Genomic DNA, 26,894 nt, shown 5'->3' on the forward strand with positions numbered 1-26,894 from the left:
CAATGTTTGTTGCTAGAAGCAATAAACACCTGATTCTTGGAAGTGAAGATTGTTGGGGACTACATACTTTATAAGAAAAACTACTGAAATGTTTCTCTCTCTTAACAGGATGGTCTCTGGTTGTGTGAGAAGACATGTGAGAGTGGCATGCTGTCTTCCCCCCAGTACTCGCCCCAGGAGCTGGGAGAGCTCTGGAGATTAAAGGAACTATGCGGAGATCCATGTAGATGTGAGGAAAGATGATGGACTTGCCTTGGAAAACAGGGTAGTGTATAATGATCATGGAAAAGTGTACATTTGGATTGATTCCTGGAACAATAAGAAATATTAAGGTACCTTTTAATGCTGGGTTTCAACTAAAGTATAACAATATTTGCACATCCCTTTTGATAATTACAAGTGGACTGATACTATTAATTTCCTATAGTAGAGATGTTGATCAGACAAAAACCAAAATGTTCAAGATTAAAAAAACAAAATCCTTTTTATATAAAGTCAAAGACCTACTTGTAATTAATAAATGCACATAAGAATGCCAACTAGCCTGTCTTTTGTAAATTAAAGCACTACTGATTTGACTCAGTATAGGGCTGTTACAGGATCCCATGGAGAGTTGTGCTCAGCAGCAGGGCAGCTGGTAAGCCTTGCCTGCAGCAGGTTCTGTGCTGTCTGAGGGATTGCCCTTATCTGTGCAGGAACAGGGACAGCAGTGGGGGTTAGGATTTGTGATTGGTTTGTTTATTTATATCTTTGTCATTTTAGATTTAAAAAAAAAAAAATCAAGGTTTGCTTATACCAAATCCTCAAGTGCTGCAAGCTTGGCCTCATTTAGGAGGGATTTCTGAGAGGTCATTCTGACTGGATATGAATCTGAGGTTACACAAGTGAAAATAAAATAAGATTGAGGAACAGCATGCTAAAGATTGTAAAATAAAAAGCAATGCCTTGCAGTGTGCTGAGAACTTATTTATAATGTGGGTAAAAGGAAGGTCTGGCAGATTTTGACCTAATAATCTAAGGTAGATACTTCTAAAATTACTTCTGGGTTTTGTTCACTTTAAGGTTGTTGGATGTAGATGAAAACAAAGAGCAAGTGGCCTCTCAGTGCAGCACTGATCTTGTCTTGTCAGCAAAGAGATCACAACTCAGCCCTGTACTACGTTCAGTAAAACATTCTCACCACTACTGGGGGCAGGCAGTATAAAATCTTGGCAAAAGGGTGACCTTGAGTTTTATTTAATTGAAGCATTTAAGCACTATTTGGTATCTCTCCAGTAGGACAGAGGAGCAGATGTTTTCATGGAGGCTGATGATCAAGTTGAGGAACTGTGAAAGTACAATTGTACAGCCCTTTGGTGCCACGTATGTGAAACTCATATTCACCTGTATGTCTGTTCAGGCACAGGCTGTGTGTCTCTCTTCTGCAGTTCTTGTGTTAGCTTTTCCTTCAGTTCAGCAAGAGAGTCCTTTCTTACCATCGTACTAACACACAGTCTCCACTTTCTATTGAGTAAAACTGCAAAGGCTTTAAGTCATTGTCTAGTTCAACTTCTTTTCCTTCCAACTAGAATAAGAAAGCAGAAAAAAAACCCGATCAGACTTACACTGAAATCCCTTCATGTAATCCAAATAGCAGGCAGTTGCAGTCAGGGAGAATCTGTCATATTACAGGAATGAAATTAGGTCCTAAATTACAGCATGAAGACAGCTCTCCTCAAGTGGAATAAATTTCTTTCTATAGTATTTTAGAACATGCTATGGACCTTTAGCAGCATGAAATATTTTGTTGTTCAATATCTGTTTTTAACTCACTTTAGAACTTTTGTAGGACAGTTTCAGGTCTGAACCAGGAATTTTAAATAGGCGATACAGCAGTCCTTTGACCTTCTGAATAGTCATAGACTCTGTTGTGGGGAGAGAAAGAAAAGTTATTAGAAAAATGCTGCTGCCACTGAGCTGTAGCAGAGTACCAGTATTTCACTTTACGTGCATGTAGCAAGAGTGAAAGGCTGTATTGCTGCTTCAGTTCTAACACTGCAATAACGTCTTTGGTATCTGAAACCGCATCTGCTACTGTCAAGTGGAAAATGGTTTAACCTGTGGTGGATAGGGCAGGATGTGCTACTACAGATTAAGCGCTTTGATCCCATATACCAAATTAAAGTGTTACAGCTTCATAATTCACCTTTTTTGAGTTCCTATTTCTACATGCTAAACTAAGTGACCTTTGGGACACACATCAGCCAGGTTCTGACTGCTTGCATCTGGCAACTGTTCCTTGCAGTTTTCATTACCAGGAACTGGCTTTCCCAGCACAAGTAAGCAAATGGCATGGTGGAACTAGTGACATTCTTAGGAATGGTATTGAGTTATTTGTCCCAAACACATTGTCAGCAGAGTTGTTTATATTACGAAGTCAGTTGTAGGAAGGGGTATTTTTTGTAATGGATCTTGAATGAGTAGATGTAGTTTGTTCCAGAGGTGATAACCTGTGTTTGCAATAGATAAACTCAGTATTTTGGTTGAACTTTCACTTCTTTTGAAGCTTTATCTAAAGGCACAGCAATAGCGAGTTGTTCCTGTAATACCACACATTGTACTTAGACAAATATTTTTCTATCAAACATTTTTGTAAAAGCTGTATCTATCTGATTTTATGCAACTTGTGATAATAAATGTGATTTTTATTTTAGAATAAAGCTTGAATACATCTTTTCTCTCAGACTTCATTCTGACACATCTTTCCAAAACATCAGCTTAATTTAGAATGGTCTTATTCATTCTAGTATCACTACAGGCACTAAAACTTCAGAAGACAAATGTGATGGAGGTCGGAACTAGATTTCTAACTTCATGTATTAGATACTACCTCAATATCTAGGTTTACACATTATGTGGTTGCCTCTTAAGACTTCATGTTCTGGTTACTTGGTTACACATCCACCAGATTTCAGCCCCGTTAATTGGTCTTTAATTGCCTCAGACACATTAATCATGAAACCAGCAGCAGAAGTCCTAAGACAGACAAAGCATCAACTTTCCATCTTTGAGCTGGACTGAAAGTAAGTATGAAGGCCAGAAGAATAATGACTTTTTCAAACAATTTCTTCCTTTGTCATTTCTGTATGTGACAGAGGAAAAGCTTTCAGGAGCTGACAAAGCCAGAGGCAGCTGCCATTCTTAAATATAGTTGTTTGAAAAGAACCGATGAAACAACTGCTTGAACATAAGCCAAGACTTCTTACCTGGTAGTTTTTTCTCCACTGGCTTCTGTTCAGGTTTCTCAGGACACTTAATTGTCAAAGCTTAAGGAAGAAGGGTGAGGCATTAGTGAAAGAACAATAAGCCCTGTTCTGGCAGAAGCATAGTCTTTCTAGTCTGTTTTTATTACAATTTGTTTCCCTTAGCTCAGCCTGATCTCTCAAAAACTAGGAGGTAGCCTGCATCTCAGCAGTTAAGATAGCAATTAGTCATTATCTGAAAAATTAGTTAATTAAAACAACCAAGTTTTTATTCATCTTCAGTAAATTGTTGTAGAAGTGACTCCCTAATGCTTAAAGGTAGGATTTTTTGTCAAAATTAGTATTTACCTAAAAATGGTTAATTTCTATTTAATTTTTTTAAATAACCTGCAGAAGAATGGAAATTGCTTATTCAGTTTAAAACAGGCTTTTGGTCCTCTCAAAAGCACCATACAAAGACTTTTAAAGGACATCATTAGCCTAATTATTTTACAGATATTAAAAGACTTCTCCTTAAAAAAGGTTTATGTTATGTCTAGCCAACAAGATTCCTTGTTCTATTTAGTCTTACCCCTCAATGCATTAGTATTTTAAAGCATTACATTCTATTTTGCCCTTGGAGTAAAAAGTTTCAGTTCTTCTATTAAGTGGGAAACACAGCTAAATGAATTTGCAAGTCGAGGATGTAACCTAGATTAAGTATGTAGACAGCCCCAAATACCAAAGCTACCCATATTTTTCTTGTCTGTCCTACAGTTAAGAAGTAATAAAAAAGGTCATATGAGAAAACAGTGCAGCTGTCAAGATTAAAACCTGAGATGTCTTCTGTAAAGAAGCCATTCACACAGTCAGAATGGAGTATCAATAACCTTTGTTCTTCATTAAATCTCAGTTGAAAAAATAATTTGGCTTGGGTTGAGGGAGGAAATGAGAGAGAGTACACAGAATCAGGTTTCCAGTCACACTCACTGAGATAGTTCAGAAAATCAAAATTACAAGCTGGAACTTTCTGTTCTCCATATACACCTAGGACACACTAAGCTCATAAAATATTCTAAATGCAGAAGGAACCATTTTGACCATTTCTGGCCTCTTACTCAGGAGCTGATTTTTCAGAGTCGAAGGCTGTTGCCCCTTCAGTTCTCCTTCTTCAGGTGCTCCATATTCTGTTGGAAGAAAAGCACATGTAGAACCCTTCAAAGGACTAAACCTCGAGACCTAAGACCACTGTGGTGCAGGGTCTGGCAGGAGTTCCCTTGACACAGACGTGGTGGCTCCTGCACCATGCAGTGCTGCAGACATGAGCCTTGTCCAGCTGCTACAGCATTAAGGGATGTGCTGCTTAACATTCCCATTGGGGTCTCCGAGGCAGGGAACCCGTGTTCCTGAGGCAGGGAACCCATGTTCCTGAGGCAGCAGTGCCCTGAAGGGTGCAGTTCTGTGCAGAAGCCCACTGGCACACAGGCTTGCCAATGCATGGGCTTTCCTAAGGCTGTAGCAGCACATGGAAAAAATACCAAGGGGAAGAGAAATTGAAAACAGACCAAACCAATGCTTCCACAATGCCAGAGGTGAGGAAATGCTATTGTACTCTGCTTGTACTTACTAAGACAAAGTGTTGGGTATCTGGGATGGGCAGCAAGAAATTCTTCACTTGGTTTGTTTTTCTCTGGGTTCCAATGCCCACCAGCTTCTAGCCAGTCCTTTCCAAATATTTTGCGATAATCAAGCTCTGCTCCTCTTCTTTCAGCAGGAAGGATCTGTACTGACACGGGAATGACACATAATATAATTATATAACTTTCCAGAGAATAAAATCTAATCAATGCCACAGACTCCTTGGTCTTACTTGGTGTTCAGTATGTTTCAATGCTACCAAGAATCTTATAAACCATGTATCCAAATACTGAGTGATCCATATATTCAGTATATTTTAGAACCATTAAGAGTCTTAAAGCCCCTCTGTGTACTCACTGAGCCATAATTGAATATCTGAGCAAACATTTTGCTGTATATGATGATGCAAGGATGTTTTCTGTAGCAATGGATCAGATGCTGCTTCTGCTCTCCTTTATGATAAACATTTGCTGAAAGTTTGATTTGGTGTGGATTATGATATTTTTCTATTGCAGAAGGCAAATGTTGGTATTGCTGTCACTGAAACAGATCCGACTATGCTGCTTTTTCTATTACTTCTTTTTTTAAGAGTACAGTTTCTGTTAACAGTCCTGAAACTTCAACACAATTCAGGCACTGAGAAAAAACCACCATTGACTCATCTTGTCCAAGTCCCCACTAAGTTAGCAATGCTCACAAAGAGGGCTCAGTCTTGAACTGAGCTTGTGACTGCCCCACTGACAAGGAGATGGACTAGCTGGCACTTTACTTTTCCTGCACCCAAGCAATCAATAATCTTAAAAGAAACTGAAAACAATTCCTCAGGCCGTGATTTAAAGTTTTTGCCAGACTTATGCAATTTGTTGAAATATCACACACCTCACAGTTGTTCAAAACCTCCAACTGACTTATCTTGGCAATAATGAGCTGTATCAGGGTCTCTGGGTTCTTCTCTGTGTCCATGAAGGGGTTATTGTTACACTGCAGAGCCCGCAAACTGGGCAGTTTATCAAGCTCATTGATAGATGACCACTGAAATGGAAGGGAAGAGTTTTGCAGAAATATAAAACATAACTTCATTTCAGAACAATACCTGGTAACACTGACTTTTTTTGTACAACAAACATGACTGGAAAAATTCTTTTGATCATCTGAACCAAGTTTTTGGATCCTGTGCATTTAGCTAAGGAAAGAACTGCACTCCATTTAATTAAAAACCAAACCAAAACAGAAATTAGTCAGACAAAACAAGGAATTAGTCAGAATTTTAGATCATTAGAATTCTGTGATAAGAATTATAAAGTAGCTGCCATAACATAAATGTGTTTTAACTTTTAAGAAATCTTCTTAAATTTTTAAACTATGCCTTTGTATTGAACAAAGTGTTCAATAGTTACTTCAGAATCTTACACATAAAATCAAAGAAAATTCTAAAAAGCAAACTTAAAGTTACTCTCAAACAAAGATGCATTTATTTACAAAATATGAAACCATCACAATCTAACCTACCTGTGATATTTTATTGTCATTTATTGCAAGGCGTTTTAGTGAAGGAAACATTTTAGTTTTGCATCCTAGGAAAAGAGTAACAAGAAAACAGTGAAAACTTTAAATAAACATAATTTTAAAACTATAAATAAGTTACTTCTTTTACATACCAAATCCAGCATCAGGAAAGTGTATAGATGATATCCCAGTGTTTCTAAGTATTAGCTGTTCTAATCTGAAATTTAATAGATACAATGATCACTGTATGTGGCACAGGAAGTTTTTTGCAAAGAGATACAACCTAATTTTTTTTTCTTTTCTTAATAAAGATCTGCAGCTTTTGGTATGGTGCAGCATCACTGACAAATGAAAGGCAGCCTCACAGGCAGTACCCAGACTTCAGCTGTGTTCAGGGAATAAAATTTTCAGCGAGTAAGTGCAACAATTTCAAGCTTTCAGAATGGCTCATGGATTTAAAATGTATGATTTTCTAAATGAATTTTTTAAAAATAGCTTGTGGCTATTGAAAATCATGGCTGCTGTTTTGGTGTACAGGGAAAGATGATAATTCTGCAAATTAGCAAAATGTGGTAAATCACTTTCATTTCATAAGTGTATAATGAAAACCTAATAACATACAGCTGAAGAATGTGTTATTATACAACAAAAGCAAGATTATATTAAAATAGCTCAACTAAATAATGCAGTTACTCTCCTCTAGAGGGCAAAATGCCTCTATTTCAAGATCTCATGAATCTTTCATGCAACATCAATACTATCATATTTCAGCCAACGAGGACTACAGAGATGAATATCTAGGACAAAGAATTTCCAGCAAATTTGTTTACAGCTACCTGGGGAGCTGTGCTATGAGATGCAACTGATTTCCATCCAGTAGCTGGTTGTCTGAAAGGTCTAACAACTTCAGGGTCTGCAGGACATTATCAGGCCTGATGCATTGGAATAAACAAACACAAAACCAGAATATTTAAAGTTATTGGCCAATGAAAACACTATTTTCCCAAGTATATAATTGCATGCACACAATTGTGCACATTTATAAATGTTCTGAAATACATCACATGAAATTTGCATCAATTATTGTTGTGGTGATGTAAATGTTACAGGAATGTAAGTTTATGTGCTATGTAACTTCGTGGTACACCAGTGGCTAACAACTGACTGACTCATGTTACTCACCTTTCCAAAACTGTAATATTATTAGAAGAAAGGTACAACTCTTCAAGTACTGGCCATCCTTGAGCACAAAGAAGAACCTAAGAGCAAAACTTTATTTAATATAAAAAAAGATGGAAATATTTCAGAAATTATACTTCATGCAAATTTGCTCTGTGTTCAGAAAAAGCTATGGCTTTCCAAACCAGAGGAACAATTATTAAAGATTTCCTAGTCTTCCCTTTCTTCCAGATGGCTCTCCTGTGCCTGGACCTACCAGCACAGATGACATCAAAGGGGTTCTGCAATCACAGGACTGTTAAGTCTCAGGCTTGTGGCCACACTCACAGCTGAGACTGGAAACTGAGTGACCTGGAAACTGAATTAATTTATTCACTGAGTTGGAGTGACCCGGTATTCCCTATGATGAGGTGAGGAATAGACTGTACAAACTCTACATGTGCAGAAGTTCCAGAACCTATGTGTATAGCTAATACACATAACACATCTGACAGAGTATTTTTAATATGTAAATTTTTCAGAGCATGAAGCCTTTTTTGTCTTGGGACTGTGCCAGCCTATAACCCAATAAAAGCCAAGAATTGCATGAATACAACACATCTTGAAGTTTGCAAGTTCTCTAAAGAAAATAAATTAATTCAGAAAGGGCTACAAAATGAACAAAGATACTTTTGTTTTAGATCTTATGCCCTAAAATTGCATAAAAGATGCTATTTTACTTTACACAGTTTTATTTGACTTTACACAACATGAATCCATCCAGCTGCAGGTCTATGTAACTGACTCATAATAGACACCATGCCAAGGGTAAATACTGAGATCTCCTCAAAAGGCAGCCTATGATTTGGAGCTCAACTGCTTTACACCCAAAAAGATGAAAAATCAACCTGCTGCCATATCTGTAATACACAAACACAAACTCAGATATACCAACTTTTCCTGTTCCAGAGCAAGAGCAGCAAACACTGATATTTAATCTCTTTAATCTGATAGTGTTTCCCCATGTCAACAAGATGGATCAAAATAGTTATCCACTGGTGATGAAGCATGACAAGAAATCTGCAGAGTCAAGTGTAATGAGGTACATGTTCAGTAACAGGGACTGCCCCACAGCAGCCGAGGGAGGGATGGATGGATGGAATAAAAAAACTGCACAAACCTGAAATAGCTGAAAATTTTTCAATATGACTAGAAAATCGCCAAATGATAGGTTACAGCACAATCCTAAAAAACTCAAATTGCTAAATTTCCAGCTACTTCTTAAAAAAGCTTCCTCAGAAACAAAAGTTGACACATCTGACACTGAATTAGCCCTCAGGAAAGACTGGGGCCTCATTGTGAATAGCTGATGGGGAGGTAACAAATACCCAGAAGAAAGCCACTGATGCTCAAAACCAGAAGAATGGAAATGCAAGAGCTATTGCAAAAGAAATAAAGACGAGAACAAGAAACAATTGTCACCATGTAAGTTCATGATGTTCCTTATCTTTAGCCTGTTTATCCCAGGAAGCAAATAATATAACTGGGAAAGGCACAAAGAAGCTAAACAAGGATTAAAACCATGAAACAGAGAATAGCTGTTCTCAGTTACATTCATATAAAACATTGGGACTTACTAAATGAAATTACCAGGCAGCAATATCAGAACCCAAAAAAGGTTGAATTTATGTTAAATGATATGCACAGCAAAATTTGCAAATGGGTTCTTAATACAGTTAGATAAATAATGAAACAAAAAATCCACAAATATTAATTAGAGGTGTATAGTCTTGAGCTCACAAAGCCACACAACTCCAGATTACTTTCTAAGAAGCTCTTACCATGTGCTTACCCTTTGCCTAGAATTTTTCCCAACTACCTGCTGCTACTTGCTAGGATCAGAAGCATGATCCTGCACTTCTGTTCTAACCCAGATTTTTCTTTTACCCTGTATAATAAATAGTAGATTATATTATAAATACAAAATCTTAGTTTGAAAACAGAATCACAAATATAACATTATGATTTAAATGCTGAATAAGAAAGAAAGGGTTTGGAGCCATAAATATTAATTCATTACACTCAAATGCATTAATTCAATTTCTAAGTAAATGGCTGCTAACTTTAAGTTATTTTACAAGACATTTTTCCCCCTTGAAAGTTATATGTTTTGTTTTGAACAATCAACAATTCTACAGTAATAAGCTCTTTTACTGATATACTATTATTCTCAGAAGTATTTAGATATATGCAAATCATATACTAATGAAATAATTATTTCCTAAAACTGATGCTCAAGGCATGTGAATGGGGAGCTATGTATTACTACATAAATCAAGCATGTCCCTCTCCTGTGAAAAATACTTCAAAACAGAGGAACAAACTAAAAAAAAAATCCAAGTATAACTATCCCAATGCCATATATTCTTACATGTAACAGCAAGTAATTTTGAAATGCTGTTCACCATTAAATGCTTTTAATTTTAATTAAAACACTCCTAAAACTTTTGCTTATATCCCCATTGATAATTTAAATGTATTTCTCATTTGCTTGGATTATCTTCATTACTGTTTTCTGTTTGAAAGTTGACTTTTCAAGTAACTCCCCTCAGAGCTTAAGCAGTGACATTTTCAAGTGGTTTGGTCACAGAGTACTGATGTCAGGCACATGCCTTTATTTTTCTCCTTTTGTTTGGCTGCCCTGGAACACCACTTTCAAGCCCAGGCTTATGTCTCCCAACTTACAGGGAATGAATTGGAACAAATTTATAAAACAGATTTTGGAACCAAAGATGTTTTTATGGCCAATGAGGAATCATCAGCTAAAGCAGAGTTTCAAAACAATAAATTCAAAAGCTGCATCGTTTAAAATTGCTCTGACTAGGCTGGGGCTTTCTCACTGCAATTTAGTTAGCCCTGGAGAACTCTGATCTCCAGCCATGGCTCCAACCAGCCTTTCAGTCACCCCATGGAGGGATGAAGGACAGCCGCTAGCAGGTGCCAACATTTTAAACACCACAATGCAGAGATTTCCTCTGATGAGCACTAGGTGACATTTAAAGTGTTTGTAGCCACTTAATTCTTCCATTCCCTTTACCATTCATATTGCTGCTACTCCAGAAGGATTATCAACTGTCCTGCCATAAATCCCACAGGCAGTTTTAAGAGCACAGTGAATGGACACCAAACAAAAGCACAGCAGTGACCTCCCTCTAGTCCTGCTGCAAGACAAGAGAATGAAGAAGCTTCTTTCGACTCAAGCCCCAGTTTTGTTAAGTGCTCTTTTACTGCATAGCAGCTGGCAGCTGAAATCTGAAAAGTCATGTAATTTTACAATGCAGTACTATAAAATCTGACCCTGAGAAATCCAAATAACAGTTTGGAATTTAGAAGCTATTATAAGTAACATGACACTGAGATGCACATCCTAAGCCCCATCTCTGCAAAAAGGCCCACTGCTAACTATAGCTGACAGCAGGATGTCATTCCTAATAAGACATCATACCAGGAGAGAGTCATTTAAGTGTGCACATGTTTCAGTGCCTCAAACAAGTCAGAGCTTTGATTTTCCTCTCCTCTGTGCTGCCAATAACCAGGCATCATATGGTTCAAGAACCATCAGTATGGGCAAAGATACCAATCCAGTCTCCTGCTGATGCAAAGTGATGCCAAAACAAGAATTTCTCATCACAAGGAAATATCTTCTTTCCATTTGCATTTGTTCTATTGCATGCAGAGAAGTACACGTAAATCTTCAACAGCTACCAGGAACCAAGAAGTTTTCACTTAAAAAAACTTCGGGATGTGAAGATATATTATACTCCAACTGCTTTCTTTTGATTTGGCAATTTACAGATGTAGATGAAGTAAGATGTTTCTTATTAGAGTCCTATGCCAATATTACTTCCTTCATTATGTAGGAAGTACATTAGTCAATATGTAACTAACACAGTTACCCCACAGCACCTTTTCTAAGGATGATTTGATTTCAGTAGAACAATACAGTGCCCAAATGTTTATTGTGCTTTCCTTGCCTCAGAAGCCTAATGATATTAATTTTTTTTTTAAAAAATCAGGAAAGGCTATTACCTCTGTCCATGTTATTTCAGTTTGATTAAGTGCCAGAATCTTCAAATTTGAAAATGCACTGGATGTAAAAGTTGATGTAGATGGAAATCTCATTTTGTTTTCACTGCATTAAAAAAAATAATTATTTGCATGAATAAATGAATAATCACTTTTATTTAAGTCATTAGTTTGGAGCTACACATTAAAGAAATTTACACCCTCCAAAAATTAAAATCACTGCCAAGATGTCACATATTTTAAAATAAAATAAAATATATTTCTAGTTATATTCAAACATACTCTTTCCTAATTTACTTTGCTGCTCCAGAAATGCGTATTTATTCAAGAATGCATATTTATTCCTCTGTGGCCTTTTTCTCTTTCACTAAGTTTTGAACATGAAAAAATTATTTTCATTAATATTAAATGAAACAAAGCCAGAGCTTGGGCTTAAACTCCTTAGTTTTGACTGAAAATGAGGAGCCTAAATGACTATCCAGACCCCAGCAAAACAAAAGTATGTTAAATCCACTCTCAATAAGTAAGTATCACTACAAAGAAGAAAAGAGAAAGATTCTCAAATCTGCAGTCTTCAAATCAGTTTTCATTATTCACCCCGAAAGAGAAGTTTTTATTTCTTTCCTAAGGCCTAATCTACCTGCATATTCTCATAAAAATCTCTCAGTGTAATTTAAAGTTACATACTTATGGGTAAAATTTCCACATAGAGAGCTGGTGGATGGTTAATCACTTTTATTCTTCTTCCAACATTCCATGCACAAAAAAAAAATCAGTAACAGATTAACCTTCTTTCTTTTTTAAAGCAAACAGAAGGTCAAAACAATAAAAAACTGATTTGGACTATATCAGTTTGTAGTTGTAAGCATCAAATTCCAGCATCAATCTCATTTTGTTTTCCATTTTTTTCACAAATAACTTCTGAAAACCCTTCAGTCTAGAGTACACTTCTCAACAATGAAAAACTGAAAAAAATTATTCCAGGTGAATTAAAAGAAATTTCTCAGTATTCTCATGCACGCTGCTAACAATAAATCATGATATGCTCTAGGCAAAGTTAGATTTACAAATAGCACCCATGTTGCAAACAGCTGTTCATTGCTAAATATTGAAGAAAATGGAACACCTACAACTATTTTAAAAATACAATTTTGTCACATTAATGATAAGTATAAATAAAAAACCTGGTGATTTAGGCTTCTACCTAATTCACTGTGTTACTTCACACCAGAAAATTATTGAGGCATGTGCCAATTACAGTGTACAGGTGTATATTAAAAATGTTCTTTATTTTGAAATTATTTTATTAATTTTCTTGTTTCAATAGAATTGGAGCTTTATTTAACAACATCCTCCTTCCTTTTCCAACGTCATCATTGCACAAGAGATTTTCCCCTAGATCTGTCACCATAGTCTTAAGAGTTTCTTATCAGCATCATTTTAGGATATAAATAGATTAAGGTTTGGGATAATTAAGGTTTATTCAAAGCATTAGGGATAATTAAGTTTAGTGTCAAGACATGGTTGGCTAAACAAAAGTGGGCTCCTAAATGCAGACCTGACTGAACAGCCAGAATGCATCAAGAGTGATAAAAAACAAAGATCAAGTCTTAAAACTTTGAAGAAAATGTTCTGCAGAACTTAGTTTTACACAGAAGCTGAACTCCTAGGGTTCTAGTCTTTTCTTGAACACAGATGTCAGAAAAATATAGCCCACAACCTAAGCAGTTGCTTAAGAATAAGATTAAAAAAAACAAGAAAAACCACCTTAGCTCCCATTAGAATGAGTCTTGTTGTATCCAGTTACATTTAGAAAGCTGAATCCTGAGACTCTTGGTTTTTGTTCCTACCCCAAAGGAAGAGAAACCCAAATATGAATATTTATACCTGACATTAAGTGTTTCCAGATTTTGAATGTGAGAAGCAATAGCTATTACTGTCTCCCAAGATGGTATCAGATTTTTTGATAGGTTTATATGCCTCATATCTGAAATTTCTTGTTAAGAAAAATAAACTTATATCAAAACTGAACTTCCTTTTTTCAGAATTAGAATTAGGGTTTCGTTTTGGATCAAAGAGAAATAGATTTCACTAAGGGATGGTACTGCTCAGTTACAGCAAATTTTATTTTGATTTGTGATATGGAAATGGCTTATCATTTTATAAAAGAGCTTTACCATACAAATCTTCAAATGGATTAGTTTCTGTACTGACAGGAGTTCTTTTAAGTCCTCAAAAATTAACAAATAATAACTGCTTTGTAGTCTTGTAACACTGCCACTGGATGCAGTGTACCAAACACATTATTTGTTATATATTGGAAACCTCTGGTGCCTACAGAACATATCAGTTCTACTTCAATAGGGTTGTCTATTCTAGGGAATTTATAAAAAAATTTGCTGGAGCTTTCTGAAACTGCACTCACAGTAACAACCTATGATTATACTTCTATTTTTATACACAATTTACATTTTCTTTCAAAAATTGTAGGCGTCTTGCTTTTTAACTTTTTAAAATTGCATTAAGCTTTTAAATATACATAAACTTCAGGTTTAATTTTTTTTTTAAATAAAAGGATACAAGTAGCATTCATTGACGTGAACACTTGGAATGCTAAAGTATGTACATTATTTGTGGCATCATGCAATATAGCAAAAAAAGGATACTGGCACACGTTCTGCTGATTTCCTCTTCCTGACCAGCATGGCTCACTGCACACTCACGCACTGAGATATCCACCAGTTTGTTCAGCTGTCTACATGAGAAAGAACATTCTTTCAGGTAATCTTCAAACAGAAATAGGTATGTTACATAAATGCCTGGTTTTTACAACTACACAACATCCTTTTCCTGTGTATCTCCTTTGGAATTAGCAATGTGCAGATTACTACACTGCAGTGTCATTCACACTTGAAAACAGACACATCTCTATTTTTTGTCTTTACATCACTACTACAGAATAAGTCTGGTTGAACCATAGTTCCCACACCCCGCAAAAACCCTCATCCAACTGAAATAAAGAGTGGTAAAAAAGATTGAATATAGCTGTGCAAATTGGAATTTAATTAGAGATTCCAAGATAAAATAGTTTTATGCAACATGTTTTGCAAGAGGTTCAGATTATTTGGGCAGTCTTCATATCACTTATCAAAAGTATTTTTGACTGCTTAGTATGCTCTGGGAGACAAGGAGAACAGTTGTGGAATATCAGCTCAGAAGGAGACTGCCACCTACTGAACTAATACAACTCTTCTGCTGGAGGCCATTAGAATTGCAATTTATTACACATCAATTAGTTACTTCCTTTTTACCTTTCCAGGCACATGAACATGAAATCAACTGATTGAAAAACTTCTTCACTAGCAGTACAGTGACTTTCTGTCTTCCCTCTCTTGGTTACAAAGTCGTTTGTGATATGAGTAAACAAAGACTAAAAAACACTCTACAATATTAAGAAAACATTAAAATACATCTATTTTTAAAAGACCATGCAGGTGTATGGTGACTGCCAATATTGTAATAATTTATCTCTCATTTCTCACCAGACATCATCATCTGCTACTTTATGAAACCAGAATGAGGATTGTTAGCACTCAAACATGGCATAATCCCAGTTCCTATTTGTAAAACCTGTAAATTATGAATCCACAATTGGAAGATTTCTTGTCTCTTCCACCACAGTGCAGTCTGGCTGGCTTTTAGATACAACAATTTTATATGCATGGCACTCACTTCCTTACAGTTGAAATACTACTTGACTATCAATCACTAATAATGTATCTTAGATTTTCATATATTACACTTGCCTTTGCTGTTCTGCAACAGAATCCATGCCAACAAATTCCACAGTCTTCGTTCCAATAATTACTGTATTCCCTGTCCCACACTGAACATCTTGCTTATCACTCAATCCGTACCGATCCTTTACTGCAGTAAGAAAATCTACTCCAAAATTTGCCTTGCTTGGCCGGATGAACGATCCTCCTTTAGGATGCCTAGAACAGAGCAGCCAGGAAAAGTTATCTTAACAATGACTAACTAATTAATTACTACTTTAAACAAAAGTACAGAGAACCAAAGCAGTCAAAAGGCAATTCTGCAGGCTAATTGTAAACATCACTGTTCACAGCCAGCCAGGTAAGACTTTCAGAGTATCTTTGATAGTACTTGAAAGAAGTTCACATAGTGAGATACCATGAGAAGTGGAGCACCAGCTCCCCAAAACGTACTTACATATCAAAATTACAGTGTCAGTGCCATTATTAAAAAGAACTGCTCTGTTATTTCCAAAATCATTATGAAGTCAGGTTCTCCAGGTTCTCTTTGTGTCTAGCTATGGATAGACACAAAGTTACTTAAATCATACAATAAATGTGCATGGAGTTTTACCAAAGCTGAGGAACACTAAGAATAGTGACTGCTACACTGTATTTGACTTGCATAATTCACTAGTAATTCTATCACACAAATGACACGATATACAAATTGTAGCACTCAGAACTCATACAAACACAAACTTCAAAAAAATACTTATACGAACTTGGTAGCAATTTCAAATATTCAACAGAAATATCCAACAAATAATGTATGTTCAAGACAGTCCAATGGAGTTTCTTGTTTTTTCTTGAGCACTGAAAAAACTTTGTTGCATTCCTGTGTCTTGCCATGCAATTGCTTAAACATTTTCTAGCAAAGTTAGCGAGAAAACACAGTATCAGGGAAGAACTAGCAGAGAAAAGTTATGGGAATGGTATCACAGAGCAGATGAGGATCTGATAGGAGCATTAGCCAGAAAACATCAGGAAAAAAATTGGTAGCTATGAATATCTGTCTGCCATCAAACTGAGAAGACAACAAGCTTTGGTAGGAAAGTGCCCAGGAGGAAGACATCAGTTATGTCAATAAAACTTTCCAAAACAGCATGTATCAAGTGTCTAATTAGAAAACTATAATATAAACCACCAATGCTACAAAGTTCAAAATTCTCATTTAAAAGCCAGCAACTAAAGATCTCAAATCTTATGGACTGATTACAAGTAGATGGAATAGCTTGGGGACGATGTATTCACATTTTCGTTAAAAAATCAGTGCTAGAAATTTCCTGTGCCAGTTTTGTTCATTAACCTTTCCACTCTCATATCCCATAGAAGGACCTAGGTAGAAACTCAATATTGTTTACTTTCAAAATATTTTCAGTCTAGTTTTGTAATGACTATGTTTAGAGTACAATGATTACAAAAGAAGCAGAAAAGCAAATTCCTAAAGAATGTAAATCTGGTATGAACTTTTCATGTTTGATAAGCATTTTCAATACATTTTTAATCCAGTAACCTTCTCTTAAGTAATTTCTTTCATTCCTTTGAAATTCTTCACAGCTTGCAAACACTTGACTGATTTAAATATTAAACTTCCTCAAATGTAAAAATGATGTGATGCCTTCTTAATACCTCTTCTTAAAATAGTAAATTACCTTTTTATGATCTGAACTAGAACATCTCTTGCCTGCAAATGTATCACTTTTGCATTTAATTAAGTCAAACAGCTTCATAGATGGCAGGTAGTACAGGATTCTGCTTGGGGCTCTGGAAAAATCCTTGTACTCCTGTCTGTCTGTAATTCACATCAGGTCATGCTCTAAGTTTATTCTGACAACTGTCCAATTTCCCATCACCGTGATTTTATCATCACCATCCCTCTACACTCAACAGTTCTGCTCTCCTCAACCCTCTCACCAGAACGAATCTAGGACCTCACTTCTGCATTCTTCCTGTCATGCCATTTATCCCTATCATAGACAAGACCTTTGGTCTCTCCATCACCATATCCATTCCTAAGCCCATTTCTGTCCTCTCAGGTCACCAGTTCTATTGGCATCTCCTTCCTCATTTTCCATGCAGGAACCAGTTCTATCCTTAGGGAGACAAAAAAAAAAAAAAAAAAAAAAAAAAACCAAAAAAAAAAAAAAAACCAAAAAAAAACCCCCCAAAAAAAACCAAAAAAAACCACCGCACAGAGGAACTTAGCTACCCTGTCCCCTGTCATATAAAGATATAAAGCGATAGCAAAATTTTAGTGTATTTATCTCTCAAAACCCTTCTCTTTCTGTCCTGATCACAAGATCATAGGTTTTCTCTCTCCTGTTGCTCTCACTTCCCATTGCTCTGCACGCTATTATAAGTTACCTAATGTATATTTAAATCCATTCCACAGCCTAAGCTTCTTTTTCAGTTTTAGTCTATTTATTTAATCTACTTTTTTAGGAACTGCCACAAAAGACAGGAGAAGAAACTGCAATAGGAATCTATTTTCAGGCAAAATTATTGTGCATTCAAGGAGAGAGGTCACTGTAACTCATTTTCCCTAAAACACACAGCCTGTATTAAATTTCACATTAGGACATAAGAACTGTACAAGCTGCAAGTACATATCAAACAAATAATGTACAGCACCTGGACTAATGCAAAAATGCACTTATTAGTCATCCATCTCCATAACTGGGAACTAAACAGATAAATCCTAATCCAAAGAGTCATCCAGCATGCATATTATGAGATGAAAGAACCTATGGATTACTGATCAACCTGATGTAAGATGAACACTCAGAAGTCTGAGAACAGGGATTTTGTTCTCATGTATGCAAATTGTCTTTCAGGCAGAACAAAACACTGTGTGGAAATAGAGTGGTAGAAGATATGGCCCAATTTTCTTAAGCAGAAAATGTGGTATATGCTCAAGTGGGGCTCAGGCAAGTGGCTGGCTCTAGTTAATACTGACACTTCCTACTGGCTTTTAAAATAGAGAGGTTGACCCCAATCTCTGAAGTCATCTTCTAGGACACTTCCTATTCATGATTCAGTAGCCTGAAACATACAACCCATCTGCTGGCGTGCCCAGGGCACTTCAAGGATATTCATTAAAATTTAGATTAGCTGTCAGCTTCCACTGAATAAAGAGGAAATTTGGCATCATTCTTTGCTAATGTAAAACACAATCATGGCACTGCTCATCATTACAGGTACACGATGGCGCTTCATATGCTATGGAAACATCACACACACACTTCTCAGTACTGAAGAAAAATGCAGGAGTACATAAATCATAACAACTACACACTTTAGCTGTCTGACTGCAGAAGCTCTGAGCCACGGAGAGAGATGTCAGCTTTATCAGCCTAGGCAGTAAACATGGATCAAAGGGCTTCTTTGCCCAGTACTCTCTGTTTGCAATGATCAAGTCCAGGCAATTACCATCATGACTGTAGCAAATGCACTACAAGGCTCATAAGGTGTTTGAATCCATGCACGTCTTTTCTACACAGATATGAACAGATTTCTTCCTTATGGGGAAGGTGTTCAAGAGACAAAACTTCTATTAAAGATTTTCTTCACTGCAGTGTGTAGATTCTTCTAAGTTTTAGTAAGAGGCCATAACACCAAACAATGCTTATAAATGACACCTAACACTAACCTGCCATGGTGTATCAAATTCCTGACTGAACAGCAGAAGCTTTGCAAGCATGAGCAAGTACTTCAAGTTCTTGAACGTTTACCTTAGTTAAACAGACATGAAACTTGACTCTGAGCTTTCAAAAAACAAGGAAAGATAGACATCTGCAGTTTTAGATGCTATTTTAGGGTTCTGCTGGTGCACAGTACGTGTTGGAGCAGTGGTTAGGAACAACCTTTTGTTTCAACACAGTTCTATTGGCAGCAAAGAGCATGATGAACAAAACTTCTTAACTAAAAAACTTCTCAGGAATCTTAGGAATGCTTTCTGCCTTTGCAAAATGGAAATATTTTTTTTCTTCCTGGACACTAAAATGATATTTTTTCCTGTATTTGAAGAGTTTGTTTGTGCTCTAGGTAGATATTCCTGGAGGTGAATATGTCACCCTTGAAGAAAAAATAGCCTAATTTAATATAAACAGATCTTTCATGGAGTAGATAATCTTGAATCATCATGGAGCAGATCATCATGCAACAAGTATAGGACAACTAGAGGAGGAAGATGTACTTGTCACTCACATTTCCCAGGGAAACACACACATAGAAATGTGTGAGTGGGTCTGTGGGACAAGAACCTATAGGAAAGCACACTGATGTTTCAAAAGCTGTATACAAATTTTAACACTGTTTTAAGGCTTGATAACTCCTCATCTCTCTTAAGGACTGCAGAACATAATTTAATTACATTATACACTACTGCAGCTGACAGCTAAAATAGTAGCTTCCTCAGTTATTAAGAAATAAGATCCTATTATCAGGAAAAAACGGAACACAAAAACACCACTAGATTGTACATTGCCATTTCAAGCTGATACAGGGTTGTTGAACATGCTCATGATGTCAGCATAATTTGAAGTATGGCTGTTCTGTTCTTTGGTATTCATATTCTTAAGAAGTTCAATTATCACCACATCATGACCCAGATAAATGTACTGCCATGAAACATAAAAGTTTAGGTCATATTTCAAAAAAACCTATTATAGAGATCACATAGAGCTGTAAGCAGACCTACTGTTTCAAGTAAGGACTTGAAAAGAAAGAAGATTCTCTGGTAATGATAATCTCAAAATCAGTTTCATTTTCCTCTTATAGTCTTATTTTCAAATGTCACTCTGAAAGATGTATTTTTTAAAGCAGTTATTTTCAAAATTGCCTTAAAAACAATTTCAAAATGTCCTTTCACTGCATTTGTTTACAGCACAAGCTACTTGATCAGCTGCTTCTGCTTATCAGAATTCAAGGAGTGAGTAAAGTAGGCTTGTTGGCAAAGGATAGTCATGATAAGGTGTAAGAGGGAAAATACAGCTTTTTTTTTTTAGATGTGCATATTCATCTACAAAGAAACATTATTCCCTCCTAATCAGTAGTACTAAAGAGGTGATGTTTTAAGTTGTGGGAGGGTTTTGTTTTTCAGCATCCTTTTGCTAAAATAACTATTTCTTACTTAAGTTTGCCTACATTTTCAGTCAATAGAAGAACTATAAATGTGTCTGCACACAGGAAGTTATGTCTGTGTGTCTTGGCAGACTGCTGGAACTATGTATTCTCTTAGACTCCAGCAGGACCTCTTTTGATTGGAAAATAGCAGAGTACAAAGAACAGGTGTTGAAAGAACAACATGGTTAAAGACCACAACATTTACATTTGTTATGGGTATTGAGTTCACTCAAAACATTGATTTTTAAATCAAGAATTAAGGTTATTATCTGAGATCTCATCTCCTGGAAGCATACTAATGGCTGCTAAAAACCCAAGAGTCTATACACATATATATAAATATCACATACACACAAATATAAAGCAGTTGAGTTTCTGAAAAACATTAATGAAATGTTGAATTGCTTTTTCTGTCCAGAAGGATTTGGAATGGTCAGCCAATTATTTCTATTTTTTCTCCTACAGCAGAATATGGCCAGCTTCAATTTGGAAACTGTTTCAATTAAATTCAAAGCATTTAGGAAGCAACTTCCACTAATATATTAATTTAAAAGACATGGTTGTGCTAAAACCATCATTTCCAATTCTTTGGCTGAAACAAAACATCCAGTGATGTTGATTTTTTTCTTGTATTAAGTGTGTTTAGCCTCTTCAAGCCTTGTTTTATTATTATTTGATACAAGGGAAAATATATCCAGTCCTCACAGGTCAGTATTTTCTTCCTTACTTATTTTTCTGAAGAACAGATTTTGTTCTCTCATCCTTCACCACTTCTATGCTCAGGAACTTACTGAGTCTGCTAGTCTTACTAGCAGTCTGTAGTATTTAAGAGCTATTGATGACTTTCTTCTATGAACTCATCCGGTTACTATTTCACTTACAAACTTTTAGCTGTTGCATGTGTCCTGACACAGAAATCAACAACTTGCTGCAGTTAATATCCATCCTAGAGTCCTGTATTCTGCAATCTCAAACTTGTTAAATGCTCAAATCCTTTCACTTAAAAGTAATGCATGCATATATTTTAAAACCCCACACAGCTGCACTATGTTTTGCATGTACTAAATCCAATGAATATAATTAACAATTCCTTAGTGATACAAATATAACCCAAATAATTAACAGGAACTTGGCATTTTCCCTTAACAAGATACATGCAAGTCAGCTTTAATTCAAATATATACTGTATTTGAGACACTTAATATGGACCAATATTTCAGTTCAGAATTACTTCATGAAAGTCACTAGGAAATACTGGTTTCCTAACTAAAGTAAAAGGTCTAAAACCTACTAACAATAAAAATAACATCCAAAAGTCTCATTTTATAACATACCTCTGACACATGACTTGTATTTTTATGTATTTACTATACTCTAATACCTGTAACTGGATAAATATCAATGCAAGATGCTCTATGGTTAGCTAGTCAGAGCACTCAGAATTATGATCTTTTTAATATTGGCCAACTGATAACAGAAGGGTTTGCCCTAAAAATTGCCAAAGGGCCTTTTCCCATGAGCATCTCATCACCACTTATGACATGCTAATGCTATGAATCAACTCACCTGCACTTAAAATACTGTGTTCCTTCATAGCTGCCATCATGCTTTCCCCTCTGAGGATCATCCCATTCCACACCCAGCCAAATTCCTGAAAAAAATGGTTGATACTCTTTCAAATTTACAGCATTGTATCCATAGAAATCACAGCTGGAAAGAACCTCTGCAGTTCACTTAGCCTAACCTTCTCTCTCAAAGCTGAAAGAATTTAGCTTTATCACTTGGACTAAAAGAAGTCAGTCGGGTAATTTGTTACCTAGCCAGACCTTAAAAATGTCCAAGGAGGGAAAGTTTGCAACACATCTGGTGAGCATTCCAGTGCTGCATTGTAATGTAGCAATGAAATGGAAAAGGTTTTCCTGCTGTGGCTATTTTCCTTTACTGTATAATCTAGAACTTCTAAGAAGAGTTAGGCTCAGCCATCTTTGTAACCATCTGTCAAACAGCTGCAGGAAGCCATTGGGTGGCACTTTTTCTTCTCTTCACCATATTAACCAAGCCCAGATCACTCAACCTCTTCATAAAACATGTGTATGGTCTGTGCCTTTAACCACCCAGGCAGTCCTCCAAGACTCCTCAAGAGAGGAGATCTTTGAGATCCTATCAAGTTTATCTGCATCCCTCTTGAACTGGAACAGTTCCACAGCAGACACATTACTCCAAGTGTAACCTTGTCAAGAACCCCTGCCCCCAGAGAGGGATAACAGCTTCCTTTAACTTGCAGGCCATGTTCATCACCTCCCTCTAAGGTAACCCAGTACAACATATATCTTTGCTTGTCACAGGGGATCACCGATGGCTCATATTCATAACAGTATCCAACTTAACTCCCAAGCCCTTTACAACTGATTCTGGGAGTCACTAGTCCTTCCTGATCCATACTACATGTGGAAATTTATCCTCCTTGAATCTCTTGGGTTCAAACCTAAAGTTCATAAAGCTGGATCTGGATTGCAATTCTATCTTGTATCACAGCAACCATTTGAGGGTGAACACTGCTCATCACCCAAGTCACTGAGGAATACGTGAAACAATACACACCCCGGCATTTACTTTTGCAGTACTCACTCATTACCTGATACCAAGTCATTAATTACTTTTTCACTTGGTAACTTTCAACTCATTTAACAGTCCATTCACCTGCCTTGTATTTCTTAAGCTTCCAAATAAAATTCTTTACGAAGACATTATTCAAAGATTTATTTAAGTCCAGGAATATTGACTTGTTCTCCCTTTATCCACATTCACAGTCATATCATCATAGAAAGTAATTACATTTGCCAAGCACAACTTCTTATTCACAAGTACCAAATACTCCCAACTACCATCTTGTCCTTCACAGGCTTGGAAATGGAATCCAAGGAAACATGCTACGTGATCTTTCCAGAAACTGAAGTGAGGCTAAGGAGTCTGCAGCTCCTGGTCATCCTTCTTGCCTCTTCTAGAACTGTATGCAAGGCTAGTCTTCTTCCAAGCATCAGGAATCTTCCCATAAATTTGAACATCTATAGTGGGTTGACCCAGGCTAGATACCAGGTGCCCACCCAAAGCCACTCTGTCCCTCCCCTCCTCAGCTGAACAGGGGAGAAAAAATACAACAAAAGGCTCATGAGTTGAGATAAGGACAGGGAGAGATCACCCACTGATTACTGTCATGGGCAAAACAGACTTGACTTGGGGAAAGTAATTGAATTTATTACCAACCAGAATCAGAGTAGCCTAAGGAGAAGTAAAACAAATCTTAAAAATACCCCCACCTCAGCTCTCCCTCTTCTTGGGCTCTACCTCCTTCCCACGAGAGGTACATAGAGATGGAGAAGGAGGGTTACAGTCAGTTCATCACACCTTATTTCTGCTGCTTCCTCCTCAAAAAGGGGAGTCCTTCCCCTGCTTCCAGTGCAGGTTCCTCCCATAGAAGACAGTCCTCCATGGACTGGTCCAACGTAACTCCTATCTACGGGCTACAGTATACTTCCTTTGGAACTATTCCAGTGTGGAACCCTTTTTTTCATGGGGTGTACTCCTTCAGGAAAGGGCTACTCCAGGACATAAGACCTAACAAGAACCCGCTCCAGCAGGGCTAATCTCTCAGGTCTACCAGGAGCCTGCTCTGGGAGTGGTCACTGCTTCCTTTCAGGCATCCACCTGTGTGTGCCTCCTCCATGGGCAGCAGGTGGATCTCTGAACCCCTGCTGACCCCCCTGGGCTGCCAGGAAACAGCCTGTCTCAGTAGATCTGCAGGTGAATCTCCTTTCTGGAGTGTGGAGCACTTCTTTCCCCTCCTTCTTCACTGACCTTTGTGTCTGCAGGGCTGTTCCTCTCACATATTCTCTCTCAGCTCTTCTCTGGCCACAGCTACCTTGGTGCAAAGAGTCTCTTTTCCTTCCCCTTAAAGATGGTTTCACCGAGGTGCAATTACCATTGCTGATGGGCTCAGCCTTGACCGGTGGCAGGTCCACCCTGGAGCCGGCTGGCAGCGGCTCTGTTGGACAGGGAGAAAGCTTCTGGCAGCTTCTCGCAGATGCCAGCCCTGTAGCCCCTGCCACTCTCAGCGCCTTGTCACACAAACCCACCACAATATGTTACCAAAGGAGCACCTGGTCTGGTGATCTGCTGCTGCTGCCTCTTACCTTCCCTGACTAGGCCAGCACAGACATCAGGAAAAAGGCTGCAGAATTCTTCTTACACCCCTTTTGACAACTTTGACTTCTTTAAAAGAACCCAAAATCCAACAACTCACGCAGATTAGAAGTCGCCATATTTACACAAGAACAATGAGGAAAAATCAAATTGTAAATTGCCTCGTTTTACTCGACAGCGTTGGATTATTTTAATTAAGAAGAACGTGAGTAGAACCTCGAGAAGAACCATAAAATGTGAAGATTATTACTTCTGTGGCGCTTACCTGCAGTACGAGACACGCTGCCCACGTAGCGCACGCTCCCATAGTCGGTGCCACAGGCGACCCGCCGACCCAGCGCATCGGGAGGCACCGCAGCGGCCATCCCGGGACCGCCGGAGTCCGGGCTGCTCGCAGACCTGCAGGGGCAGGAGAAACGCCCTTAGCACACGCGCAAGCCGCTGCTCTCACAACGCCCCTGCCTTGAGCCGCTCTTTTGCCCGCCGGACTCCTCCCGGCGCTACCCCGTGCCGCTGCCCGCTCCCGGAGCAGGCTCCCGTGGGCCGCTCGCAGCCCGGCCCCCCCGCGCGCGGGGCCGCGGGCGCAGCTCACGCACCGGCGGGGCCGCTCCGCTGCCGCACTTCCGCCCGGCGCCGCGCGGCACCCGCCGCCCCGCCCCGCCCGGCCCTGCCCTGGCCCGCTATTGGCCCGCCCCGCCTTCCACCCTGCTCAAGCCACCGCCTGCAGGGGCAAATCGGCCCGGGGTCGCCGCCGTGGAGCTTTCTGGGCAATGCCGTTCATCGAGGCGGCCTCGCCGCGCGGGCTTGCCGGCCCCGGACCACAGCTCCCAGAAGGCCGCGGGGTGAGAGGCGGGCGCTCTGATTGGGCGAGCCGGGCCCGCGGGGCGGTGCCGGGCTGTGCCGCCCGTCCCCGGGAATTGCGCGTCCCTGGGAGTAGCCGCAGGCTTGCGGCGGGCTGCGAGGAGAGAGGAAAGATGCCCCGGGGGAGCGCTGCCGTGCTGTAAAGCGGCGTGCGGTGGGCAAAAGCCTGCGGCACCGGTGAACCGACACTGAGCAGGAGATGGTCCCGAGTCCCTAACTCAAGGCTGGAGCGCTCTCCCGGGAGCAGCGGCTGAGGAGAACGTGGGCGACTCGCTGAGCAGTAGAGCTCGCCCGGAGCACCCCCGGCCAGGGGGACTCCCAGACAGTTGTATTCATCTGTACGCTGCTACATTTGTTGCTGCATTCTTTTCAACATTCAGTATTTGGGGAAAATATTCCCGGGGGGATCCAGGAAAATCGAAGTTTATACAGGAAAAAATGAAAGACCTGACTGTGTTCTAGTACCAGTTGGTGAGGAACAGAAATTTTGTAAGAGCTCTTCAGTTTGATAGGGATAGGTATGGCAAGATCGAAGAGCTGTGTTTATAAAAATCAAAGTATCTTAACTGATGTTTTTCACCTTTTTTAATCTCTTGTGTTTCATAGTTCAACATCTCACAACAGTTTAATGCAAACAATATCATCTGAATGTTGGCACCACCAAGACTGGAACAATCATGACAGCAAATAATCAAGCAGCTCTTTCAGTCCTACGGCGGCTCCATCACATTAAATCTGTCTGTCCTTTTGGCAGGCAGCATAACAAAACTCTTTACTCTGAGGCTGTGATACTCACTACGGAAATCGGGTATGGGTATTTGGTAACACTAGTACATTCCAACCAAAACAATCTGGATATTGTGTATATTCTTTAGCATGCAGATTCAAGTAACAGGCTTTGAGGGTGTGCTTTACTGTCTCGCAAAAAGCAGCTGCTCCCCAAGGGGACAATCCAGCAAATAACTCTGTGCCTTCATTTCCATAATCCTCCCTTGCCATAGGTAATGTGGTTTTTTTTCCCCTAATAGAATTGGAGAAAAAAAATAGATACCCTAGTCCTTCCACATCTTTGGTGGCGCTGCTGTCTCATCTGGGTTCTTAAGCCCCCTCATCTCCCACAGAGGGCACTCTTGGAACGATCTATTCCAGTTTCAAGCCATGCAGCTCAAGCTACATGGACAGTGGTACAAGTGAGAGCAGTAAGGCCTCTTGCTCTCCTTTTTTTACTCCTCCACTGTCCTCAAGGTCAAAGCTGAGAGCATACTCCACTTTGTGTACTGCT

The 26,894-nt window shown here is 38.5% G+C and overlaps 2 protein-coding genes across 5 annotated transcripts in view; one reads left to right on the forward strand and one right to left on the reverse strand.

Annotated features, from left to right (window-relative positions):
• B3GALNT2 (beta-1,3-N-acetylgalactosaminyltransferase 2) overlaps positions 1-539 on the forward strand; it is a 28,475-nt gene extending 27,936 nt beyond the window's left edge. For both annotated transcript variants that reach the window (XM_068185048.1, XM_068185047.1), the window contains exon 12: positions 109-539. In XM_068185048.1, coding sequence (XP_068041149.1) covers positions 109-243 — 135 coding nt within the window. In that variant the 3' untranslated portion in view covers positions 244-539. The remainder of the gene's footprint in view (positions 1-108) is intronic.
• On the reverse strand, positions 323-25,308 carry TBCE (tubulin folding cofactor E). 3 transcript variants are annotated; one of them, XM_068185045.1, is made up of 16 exons: positions 25,017-25,308; positions 22,118-22,202; positions 15,416-15,604; positions 14,276-14,364; positions 13,497-13,596; positions 11,613-11,715; positions 7,548-7,624; positions 7,202-7,297; positions 6,518-6,582; positions 6,369-6,433; positions 5,739-5,891; positions 4,849-5,002; positions 4,340-4,408; positions 3,246-3,305; positions 1,813-1,904; positions 323-1,564 (listed from the first exon to the last, which is right to left on the reverse strand). In XM_068185045.1, the coding sequence occupies exons 1-16, from the start codon at positions 25,114-25,116 to the stop codon at positions 1,472-1,474; spliced, it is 1,590 nt and encodes a 529-aa protein (XP_068041146.1). In that variant the 5' UTR covers positions 25,117-25,308; the 3' UTR covers positions 323-1,471. The 3 variants fall into 3 exon arrangements, with proteins under 3 accessions (XP_068041146.1, XP_068041145.1, XP_068041147.1); XM_068185044.1 differs by having other exon boundaries at positions 14,276-14,360; positions 15,412-15,604; positions 25,017-25,208; XM_068185046.1 differs by lacking the exon at positions 323-1,564 and having other exon boundaries at positions 1,707-1,904; positions 14,276-14,360; positions 15,412-15,604; positions 25,017-25,209.
• Between the last annotated feature and the right edge of the window lie 1,586 nt (positions 25,309-26,894).

This window comes from Anomalospiza imberbis, chromosome 3 (genome assembly GCF_031753505.1).
Source record: "Anomalospiza imberbis isolate Cuckoo-Finch-1a 21T00152 chromosome 3, ASM3175350v1, whole genome shotgun sequence".
Lineage (NCBI taxonomy): Eukaryota > Metazoa > Chordata > Aves > Passeriformes > Viduidae > Anomalospiza > Anomalospiza imberbis.

Excerpts from the sequence above, each read along its gene's own strand:
- TBCE (XM_068185045.1), bottom strand. The coding sequence starts at position 25,116 with ATGGCCGCTGCGGTGCCTCCCGATGCGCTGGGTCGGCGGGTCGCCTGT. Across the intron at positions 11,716-13,496 it reads CTGGAAACACTTAATGTCAG|TGAAAACAAAATGAGATTTC; the intron begins GTATAAATATTC and ends TTTTTAATGCAG. Across the intron at positions 5,892-6,368 it reads ATGACAATAAAATATCACAG|TGGTCATCTATCAATGAGCT; the intron begins GTAGGTTAGATT and ends CTTCCATTTCAG.